The 10,979-nt window shown below is 40.1% G+C and overlaps 1 protein-coding gene and 1 non-coding gene across 2 annotated transcripts; one reads left to right on the top strand and one right to left on the bottom strand.

Annotated features, from left to right (window-relative positions):
* Positions 1–772: 772 nt before the first annotated feature.
* Positions 773–7,686, bottom strand: wu:fa25f02 (salivary glue protein Sgs-3). The gene is made up of 3 exons (XM_053319292.1): positions 7,609–7,686; positions 3,425–3,744; positions 773–2,599 (listed from the first exon to the last, which is right to left on the bottom strand). The coding sequence occupies exons 2-3, from the start codon at positions 3,576–3,578 to the stop codon at positions 1,503–1,505; spliced, it is 1,251 nt and encodes a 416-aa protein (XP_053175267.1). The 5' UTR covers positions 3,579–3,744; positions 7,609–7,686; the 3' UTR covers positions 773–1,502.
* Positions 7,687–8,267: 581 nt separating this feature from the next.
* On the top strand, positions 8,268–8,382 carry LOC128359568 (U5 spliceosomal RNA). Its single transcript, XR_008321443.1, has one exon. It is a non-coding gene; the product is annotated as a U5 spliceosomal RNA (small nuclear RNA).
* Positions 8,383–10,979: the final 2,597 nt, after the last annotated feature.

Here is a 10,979-nt window from a genome sequence, read left to right as displayed (position 1 = left end):
CCAACTTTATTTTTGGCCATTCTTTCTGTACAGTGAGTGCACCTGAAATGTTGTAATGACCCTTCATTGTACCGGACAATCAGTACAGTAGGTCAAAGTTGATGGACGAAATGGGTTTGTGAACTGTGATGATGTTTTTTATTACAATGTTACCATTTCAGATAAAATGTTGACTCAAATAAGACTAAGTTATGATAAACAACAACTTTGCAACTGTCTTACTTTTAGAAAAAGTTGCACATGTGATTGAAAATTTCCTCGACCCCAGCTGACCTTTCCAAAAGTGAAATGACGCAACTTTTCAAAATATCAAGAGTGAGCTAGTTGGACAGTCAAGAGTGTTGGCTGGTTGTTGTGTGCTACAACAAAAATGACAGAGTCCAATCTCTAAATTTGTCTAATCTGAACGACATCAACAACTAAATAAATCATTCATTATAATCGATGACGAGCACTGGTATTGAAAATATCGGAAATATTTGATTCGGCTTGATATGGACATGTCTAAAAAAGACAGTGTGCTATTTTATGTAAATGTGGTAATGTTTTGAAATACACATCTTAACCCTACTGTTGTCTTCCCGTCGACCATGCAACTTTTGTCCTCCCGGGTCAGATTGACCCTTCTCTGGTTTGTTTATGACGTATAATGTATAAATTATCACCCAATTCTATGCTAGACCTTTTTAGCCAAACTCATTCCCACAGATTTTACACGTGTTTCGTGCTGCTAAGTTCATTTTCTAATGTGTATCTGATGTGATAATTAGAGGTGTTACTTAAAAGACAGCTAATCAGTTTAGGGTGCTGCTCGACTAAGAAATTGCTGCCCAATTATAGTTTTTTTATGTTCTTGAATTTTTTGCGTATCAGTCATTTACTGGTCTGTTTACAGTCACATCACATCAATTCACAAACTTTGGTCCTTAATAAGCAGTAGATTTCTGTGTGACTATATTCATCTGCGAAGAGACTATAACACTTGTCTACTTGACAGATTTTTAAACTTTTCAGCCAAAAATTACAAAAAGGAAAAAAAGGCTCCTCAGGAAGTTAAGCCTCAGTTGACCACACCTGCTTTCTATCACCTTGGAAGAATCCTGATTGGTCCAGCCACCCTGAAACCAATGGTCTTATGGTGGACTCGGCCCATTAGAGGGCAACACACATACTTTGTAGAACTTGAGTTACATCTGGGTAACTTCTATTTATGCTGCTTAACATTTGGCAAAAAAAAAAAAGGGACAAGCCAACCTCCTCATATTCAAATCATCAGAGAAAGAGAAGCAGGAAAGAGCAAAGTGTTAAGTAAAGACAAAAACAGATCAGTGACTGTTTTAGGGTCAGTTTAGTCCGTTCATTCCTGCTTCTCCCCAAACTGTCTAACAGCAGCAACTTGTGACATCACAGAGCCGCCGTATTAACATCCAGTCCATCCTCCATTCTGCAATCTCTGACTCCAAGGGCCAAAACACTCTGTGTGTTGTGTTTAGCCCCTTCCGTCAGACCCCCGAGTCCGTGTACATGCCGTTGATCAGGTAGTCCACCTGAGTGTAGTCCTTCCTCCTGTAGCTCTCGTAGGCTTGTGTGGCAAACACGGCGACTGTGACCAGGAAGAAGAGCAGGCCGAAGAGCAGGACGGCCAGTAAAGATGCCGTATCCACCAGCTGCTTAGTCAGAGCAGCCCCGGCTTCGTCGAACCCCGTTCTTGGGGGATCTGGCTCCTTTTGGTTTGTGCCGGGTGTACTAGTGCTGGTGGCAGACCGTGTGGGTGAAAAGGAAGTAGTGGGTTGAACCGGTGGCTTCCCATTGCTTGGTGTGGGAGCTGCTGATGATGGAGATGATGAGGTCACTGTAACTGCAGTTGTAGTAACAGTAACAGTTGTGTTATCTCTTGTAAGTGAGGTCATTGGTTTTACTGTTGTTGGAAGGCGCGGTGCTGTTGTTGGTTTTGTTGTCGTTGTTGTAGAATTTTTTGCTGTTGTAGAAGTTGTTGTAGATGTAGTATTTGCTGTTGGTTTTGGGCCTTTTGTTGTTGGTTTTGGGTCTGTTTTTGCTGATGGTGTGGTTGCTGTTGCTGATAGTGGAGTTGCTGTTGCTGCTAATGGTGTGGTTGTTGCTGCTGCTGCTGATGGTGTGATTGTTGCTGCTAATGGTATGGTCTTTGCTGTTGATGGTGTGATTGTTGCTGATAATGGTATGGTCTTTGCTGCTGATGCTGTGGTTTTGGCTGGAGTAGTAACATGTACAGTGGTTTTGGGGGTGGTCACTGTAGTTGTGGATGTAGTGGTACCAGTGCTAGTGTTGGTCCCAGCACTAGAAGCCTTTGTGGGGTTGGCATGGGGCAGAGAGGTTGCAGACTTAGTAACTGTGTCTTGAGAATGAGGCTGAGGGATTGGTGTACTTGGCTGCTGGTTGGAATGTGAGAGTGAGAGGGACTGGTTTCCTCCTGCAGGTTGGTTGGGTGGGGTGGACGATGTTACAGATTTGTTCAGTGGACTTTTTGGATTGTGTATCTCTTGAGAGGTAGAGTTGATCGAAGGGAGAGAAACAGGGACAGACAGTTTGGAGATCTGACTGGATGCACCAACCCTGTCACCTGGTGAACAACAAATTAAATGAATGACTAAGCACAACCGGCCATTCATAAACCAATTAAATGCACTTAATTATATGTTCAGAAATATCAGAAATTCTATAGGTCACAATAATTAAGTTACTGACTTATCGTAATTATCAACTTCATCATGTCTTTATATGGGTTTCCCATATGATACATGACCTTGATAACTTTTTTTTCACATCAGTATTGCCACACTTTACATTAGCAGCTAAGAGACTATTCATGTCACAAAAAACTCATGGACGTGCTCTGTAAAGTACTCAGACCTGCTACTGGTTCTGTAAAAAGGTCTGGCTTTTCAATTTAGCCTGTTGGTCTGCTATCTGTCAAGACTCTCCATATTCTTCATTTGATCTGAAGAGGTGGGCATCAACCGAGATAAAAGACAGGCCTGTTAAAGTTGCCTTTCAAGCATAACACAACTCACACACTGTTTTCATCTTTTCATAATGGTGCACAACATTGACTGTGAGCTGTGGTGATGAGTGACACAGCAGTAGGAAAGCAGTAGAGTGGGGCTATGTTTACTCTTTTAATAAACAATGTGAGGTGACTGACAGACTGACAGCACTTCTGTGGCTTGGATGGACTTGAAACTCTGCCGGTTGGGACGTGGTTAGCCTACCTTAGCATAAAGACTATAAGCTGAGAGAAAATGCTAGCCTGGCTCGGTTGTGTCTATGAAAGGACTAATTCAAAACTGTATGCCTTCAAATATTTGTAAAGGCTCTAATTTGAAGAATAATAACTGTACTTTGTGAACGAACCGTGGCTCACAATCACACACAGTGGTGCAGTTACCTTGTGTTTCGGTGGATGGGATTGAGGACTTGGGCAGGGTTACATGTCCCTTTCCTTCTTGTGTGCAGGAAAGGTCGGTGAGGAGCAGCAGCACACAGAGGACATGGAGGCACACAGACAGACTCAGTTGGAGAGTCGAGGGATACGGGGACATGGTGGGCTGGGAGAGGATGACACACACTCACATACACTGTGTTTCAGCGACGCACTCACATAGGCCTGGAGTGAGCTTCCACACACAAACACACACACGCAAGGAATTGAAGTCAATGGCAGGATGGAGATGAGGATAAAGAAGAGGCAGCATCTACTTCCTGGACCTACACAAGACACAAACAACACAAACATGTCAACAGCAGCCATTAGAGATGTGTTTTACATTCCCCATCTTCCACACAGCTATTAGCTTTCAGTTACTTTTGAATGCTATTTGAATAAACTTACAGATTACATCACAAATAGTTTCTTTTCTTTTTTTAAAGACTCAGTCATATCCTAAAAGGTGGTGTGTTTTAAACTAATAAACAGGAGGAAATAAGTGTGTCTGTTGGGGACTACTTTCAGCAGCGGATTGATCCACATATGGTGCTCTAGTGAGTATTTCAGGCAGCAGGATGGTGTGTGTGGAACAGAGTCAAAATAAACAACAGTGTGTGTATTTATGGTGATGAAGGAACATGTCACTCAACAACAATGGAGCTCTATGGCAAAGATGAATAAGATATATCAGACACACAGACACACAGTTGACTAAAGAAAAATACAGATTATCACAAACCTTATACTTCAATTATAATATCCATGCATGCTTATTGTTTTTATTGAGATTCTGCACACCAATGCAGTGTTTTTAGGTGACACGTATTAACCTTGAGAATAAGGAATAACTGAACTCTAGCTTAAAAATAAAAAAAGCCAGGGTTAGGGGTTAGAACCCAGGTTACTTCTCTGCACCAAATGTCAAATCTCTGACAGTTGATTTACACAATATATAAGATGAGCACTAGTAAGGGATAATTGTTTGTTAGATACTGGAGTTCACTGGAGAAAAAAACATAAGCGAGCACTTTACTGATATTGACTTAATAAATCATTTAGAGCCTCTAAATTAGAGGTTTTTATGATCAAGTCCATAAGACACACAATAGATCTCTGTGAGGCTGAATATCCAGTGGTGAGGACTCGCATGCTGACAGTAAAACTCTTCTGTTAGTCTTTCATCTACATGCTGACAAACTGTTATTGTGATTATGTCTTCATTCTCAGTTGTTTTTGTCCTGATCACTTTGTAGAGAACTGTATTCATTCTGAAATTAAAGAGTTAACAATCCAAACTGTGAATAATGACACAGTGAAACAATAAGTGCCTTTTTATTTCTAATATTTCTCGATTCCTTTTGACAGTTTGAGTTGATTTTACCAAGGCAGGCAGATTTAAAAAAAAATCCATTTCAATAAGAAACAATGTCAATGTTCATTCAAGTATGAACAAATGCCTCAGAAAAATAACAAGAGCTCCATCATCATGATAACACACTGCATTCAGCCTGTAACTATTAGACTGTACACAGCTATAAGTGGAGGAATGTGGCTCTGAGGACAGACTGCCATCTAGTGTTAGAATAATGTAACTGTCAGTCTGTGCAGCATGATTAATAGCAGTCAGCAGTATATTATATTATTATTATTATTATTATTATTATTGTTCTTTTTGAGATAACACCAGTGTATGATCTCATTCTACAGCAGACACATGTTAGACACTACTACTACTACTACTACTACTACTACTAATAATAATAATAATAATAAACATTTAATTTGCATTAGTCAACAAGCTTTCTGTTATAATGGGGGTTTCTTCTACATTTTAATCACAATTCAAGAGAAAAAGAGGGTTTTAAAGGGTCTGCTTTAAAATGTTTCTGAGAATTTGCATAGAAGCCAAATAAACTATAAGACAACTAACTGAGCTTGTGGTTGTGGACAGAGAGAAAATCCATTTGACAGCAGACATTTTTGACATGTCAAAGCAGGAAAACCACAGATGTGATTAATATTATTAATGATGGCTGAATCTCATTCAATTTTCCACAATTTCTCAGACATGAAACTTCAGCAGTTTGACTTTCTTGGATACTTGAATGGAACAGAGTCATTGTTAAAGTTCCACCTGTGCTTTTCCTGTCTGCTATGAATAAGGTCTATAGATTATTCATGTCTAACACGAGTGCTTCCATATATAATATTGGTATTTGTAACTGTTGTCTGCTGTAAAAAAAAAAAAAAAAAATTAAAAAAGTGTATATGAATCTGTTTAAATCAATCAATCTTTATTAATATAGCACCAAATCACAATAGTCATCTCAAGGCAGTTTACACATAGAGCAGGTCTAGACCGTACTCCTTTAATTTAAATTAAAGAGACCCAACATTCCCACATGAGCAGCACTTAGTGGCAGTGGCAAAGAAAAACTCCCTTTAACAAGAAGAAAGCTCAGACAGGTTCACAGTTTTTTCAAGCCTCTTAGAAGATCAATCAGAACACCTTTTTCTTTATTGTTTTTCCTCCTATTCACACTGTGCCAAAGTCTTTTTGTTACTATACTTCCACCACAGCTCAACAGGAAACACTAAGAGGGAATCTGATGGTAAAAAGACTGTAAATGTGTCAGATATCACTTGATATGACTAACTCACACTGATGACGCTCAATAGAAGCTGATCATCTACTTTTAAATGACTGTGTGGACACACTGTGGATTTAGTCCTCCATCACTTCCATTGAAAGCACATTAGAAGGAGATCTTTTAGTATGAACAGGAGGAATGATTACAGAGAGGAAAAACTCTTTACTGTTCATATGGACACCTGATTGCTGCTTTAAAGACACACTTAAAAAATTGTGAGCATGTCCTTTAAGTATAGGATCAATTCTTAACAGGGAAGGAAAGAAAAATGTGATTCTTATCAAGCCAACATCAAAATTATGAAGACACAAAAAGTTCTGGAACCACTGCAGTCAAAATCAGCTTTTGATTGTATGAAGTAGTTACTTGGTTTATTATGAAAGCCAATCAGAAGAAAGGAAGGGATGCAGGGATGTCAGATGGAAAAATATGTGAGAGAGAATTGAATTGCAACATATTAATGTTGGTGCTCTTCCTCATGGCAGTGCCAAGATTGAAACCTGTTGCAATCCAGAATAGCCTCTAATCTAAGCTTGTCATAGTGCTTGTATTTGCGCACATATTCCGCTTTTTGCATCTGACAGTGTTTTCACTGAGCTACTTCAGAAGCAGTTCTCCATTTTTCACACATGGATTTATGAGAGCTTCTGTCACTGAGGAGCACCAAATCACAATCATCTTTACTGGTCAAGTGTGTTTACACATACTAGGAATTTGACTGTGGTTCAGTGGCTCTCAATGTACTGATACAAAATAACATGACAATGCTCAGGAAGCTACTCAAGGAATGATTTTACACAGGTGAATGTGTTTCTGTGAAGTGTAAACAGAATACAAACAGTGCAAAGAAGTGAAGAGTAGTGAGATGAATGAAAGGTATTGTATAGAGGACTATCACATGTAGGATTCGGTTCAACGCTTTGCATAACGACCAGCCCTGAATGTAAACAAGAAGCATCCAAAGGTCATTCCACTGCCTACGTGGAGACACTAACTGTTAGTAGTGGGAGTGTACAGAAACCCTGCAGGGCCAAACTCCATTCACAAAGCTGCCTGTTTAACAACACCTCATACAACGAGATTCAATATAACAACACTAACACTTACACAGACTTCCTTCACTGCAGAAACCAACACTTTATCCAAATATAGTGAGCACTGTGTGTGTGTGTGTGTGTGTGTATTACTTCACTGCTGTGTTGTTGTGTTAATGTGTGCTAACGTTACACTGAGCACACTAACCAGCTCAGTTACACTCAGCTAAATGTAACACTATGAACACACTACTAAATAGTTCATATACATTGTAGCTGTTAAAGAGTTTATGTTGGATAATAAAAAAGATATTTCCTCCTCAACACAGAACACAGTTAACATCTCAGTTGTAGCTTAGCTAATGCTAAGTAGCCGCTCTCTTTAGGGTTGTATGGATATAACAACGTGTTACTCTACTGCTAACATGCTAACTACCCCAATGAGACTTTAGAGACTTACCAGAGATATGCTGCGATTCATTTATTGGAGCCAACAACAGACACAGATTCTAGAACACACATCCACACTGAACTCATCACTTCCTGGAAGTAAGAGGTGGGAGTCTTCTTTTTCCTCAGTTTTATTTCTGTCAGTATGGACTCATGTAGGCGCTCTACCTCCCCCTGCAGGTCAAACTGACATCTACAGGTCAGATCAGACTCCAGTTGGGGCAATTATTTTAGATTGAGGATACATTCCTTGACTCTTTTTTAACGGCAATAAAGACAATAAACACAATGAGGTAAGATGCGATATTTCTTTATTAGTCTCACACACATGTACAGTGTTGCAGCAGCAAGTTGATAGCTACAACACAAGCAATAAAAACCAATAGTAAAAATATAGTAAAAAAAAGTAACATTATGAACAAGCGTAATATTGTTGTTGTCAGAATTAAGTATAATTGTATTTTTTTCATCATCATTAACTTTTACAAAATCTTTTTTTACAGTTTTTTCAAGGAGAAACAAATCTAAGATAATAAAACTAATTTGATTAGTAGTCTGTCAGACAGACATTCCTGTCATTTATAGACTAGTTCATGATTGAAGTGCCACCGTCACTGTAGGGTGTATGTAAGTGAATGACTACCCCTATAGTGGTGCTAAAGGGGTAGTACACTCATATTTCTCTTCAGATCGTATAAATCTTTCGCCTTTTTCTAAAGATTTCTGTGGAGAGGAATAATATGAGTTTTCATTAATTTTTTGGTGCCCTGGCTGGTGTGGGGCTTCCTCTACTGTCACATCAAACTATAACTTAAGACTACTTTTGATAACATTGTTCTTACTGACACAATCTCTCTTGTCGAGTGTGTCTCCCGGATACCATCAAACTTTACGTCACAGTCATCAGTGGGTTCGCAGCGGTAATGTCTTGTCTTTATTAGGAGTGGTGTCGTTGTTATTTGGGACATTTGCACATCCTGAAACTGTGCCTTGTTTATTATAACATTGTTACTGTACCATGGCAAAAAAAGACTTTGTGTGGCAAGAGGTTTCCAAGTTTATTAATAATGCATTTATGGCAGGTTTGACTTTGTGTACAGAAGAAAAAAGGGACATCTTGGCAAAGTTTCATGTTTATAAATGTCAGTTTGCAAATAAAAAAACAACTCACTCTTCTCAGTTTTTCATACTGGCTTCCAATTAAGTTCCGCATCACTTTTAAACTTCTTCTCCTCACCTATGAATCTCTTCATGCTGTTGCACCCCAGTACTTAACGGATCTCCTCCATGTTTACCACCCTTCACCAGACCTGTGCACCCGAAGGCAAACCTTCGGGAGCAGGGCCTTCAGTGTGGTAGCTTCTACACTGTAAAAATGACAACTAGCGATTGCTGATCTCATTACAGTTTTGTAATTAAACTGACTCGGAAATATGGCTTTGCAATAAGCAATCTATAAACTCTTGTCTGCCCAGCACATTTCTCCCTTTGTTGACTTAAGTACTATTTTTAAATCAGCTCAACAAGAATTTGTAAATCTTTGAGCAGATTTTTGAGTTAAGTTGGGCCAACTCCGTCGATTGCTCATGTGCGCATGCGCACGCAAACCTGAGCCAGTTTGAACCGTTTTTTTAATAGCTCTTAGCACCTGTGAAGGTGTGCGCCGGTCTGACATTTTGTGGAGCAAAAACCATGTGGTGGGAGCTGACAAAACTTTCGCTCTAGCAGGTAAGCTAAGTGTGTTTTTACTTTCATCATGCTGAATTTATGCAGACTGACTTTTATTGTGTCTTAATAGATATTACTTCAACTTATATGCTATTAAACCAATAATAACGGGAGACTGCGTCTTCCTTCACTGGCTGATTTATTTCACGTTTTGTACTAAATCTGGTACAAGACTGCCCTCTGTTGACGGTTGTATGCAACAGGTATTTCCAACATAACAACTGTATCCTTAGCAGGTCATAATTCATCTCAATACATAACATACTCCTCCCCACTTAAATGAACACTGCACCTGCATCTAATAAGTAAATTAACATCAACTTCTTAAAGCATTGATATGTACTGTTAACAGAACTACGAAGTATGTTATATGTCATATACTCGGTAACTGTATAGCATGTTACTATATGTAACTATTTATGAAATAAACAATTCTCAAATACTGTAAAAGTATGTAAACACAATCATATAACATTTGACTAAATAGCCATACTATTATGTATCAAAAACAACTTAAATGTCCATCTTTCCTTTTCTTTTTCTGTAATGTTTTCTTATTTTTTTTTCTATTTCTAAGGGAATGAGGTGGACTACTCAGACCCTGACATAACCCTGGGGATTATTCTGCCCCATACTTCTGGGTATGTCACAACTACAATTCTAGGCGCTCAGGAGACCGCCGTTCTCTTAGTGAGTAGCGGCGGGTGGCACTACCATCTGGTGTAGCCCCACTGGCTGTGTCAGACACAGATGTTGGCGTCGGGCTTGAAGACAGTTCAGTTTGTGAATCAGCTGAGGTAACACCAGCAGAAGCGGGCTCTCCAGCATCTGCTGTGTCCTGGGTGCATGTAAGTTGAGTTGGGCTAACCTGCAGGCCAGGTTCAGTACAGCTCACCGGCAGAGTTCCTTCAGGTGCGGCAGCTCCAGCAAGCAGCTGGTCCACGTGTCTGCTCCAGACAATGTCCTCACAGGTCCGGACAGTATAAGATACAGGGCCGGTCTGTGCTATGACAGTAGCAGGAACCCATTTCGAACCGTTGGTGTAGTTACGTGCAAGTACCTGATCACCTGCGTGGAAAATCCTTTCCTTTGATCTTGATTTGCGTCTCTCCACCTGTGCTTGTTGCTTTTGTAGCACAGTCTCTTTAGTGTCAGGTGGTCTCAGAAGGTCGAGGCTGGTACAGAGCTGTTTCTTCATGGGGAGTACTGCAGGAGCAACTTTTGTGGTTGAGTGTGGAATGTTTCTGTAGGAGAGCAGGAAACTGTTCAGCCGCTGATGGAGGGAGCCTTGTCCCTGGGAGGCCTTTAAAGCGTGTTTCATGCTTTGAACAAATCTCTCTGCCAGTCCGTTGGTAGAGGGGTGATAGGGAGAAGAGCGAATGTGTTGCACCCCGTTAGCCTCGAGGAATCTCTCAAACTCTTGTGAGATAAATTGGGGCCCATTATCGCTCACCAGTTGTTCAGGAAAGCCAAATCGACTGAACATCTCACGAAGTTTCTCAATGGTTTTCTCTGCCGTTCAATCTCATTATTGACACTTCTGGCCACTTACTATGTGCGTCCACTGCCACCAGAAACATCCTCTCTTCAAATGGGCCAGCAAAGTCAATATGAAGGCGTCGCCAGGGACCCCCTGGCCATTCCCACAGATGA

This window comes from Scomber japonicus, chromosome 5, assembly GCF_027409825.1.
Source record: "Scomber japonicus isolate fScoJap1 chromosome 5, fScoJap1.pri, whole genome shotgun sequence".
In the NCBI taxonomy this organism is placed as follows: domain Eukaryota; kingdom Metazoa; phylum Chordata; class Actinopteri; order Scombriformes; family Scombridae; genus Scomber; species Scomber japonicus.
Note: the sequence above shows the minus strand (reverse complement) of the source record. Positions and strands in the feature narration are given on the sequence as shown.

Coding starts and splice junctions, on each gene's coding strand:
- wu:fa25f02 (XM_053319292.1), bottom strand. CDS start 3,578: ATGTCCCCGTATCCCTCGACTCTCCAACTGAGTCTGTCTGTGTGCCTC. Junction 2,600..3,424: donor CCCATCCACCGAAACACAAG/GTAACTGCACCA, acceptor GTTGTTCACCAG/GTGACAGGGTTGGTGCATCC.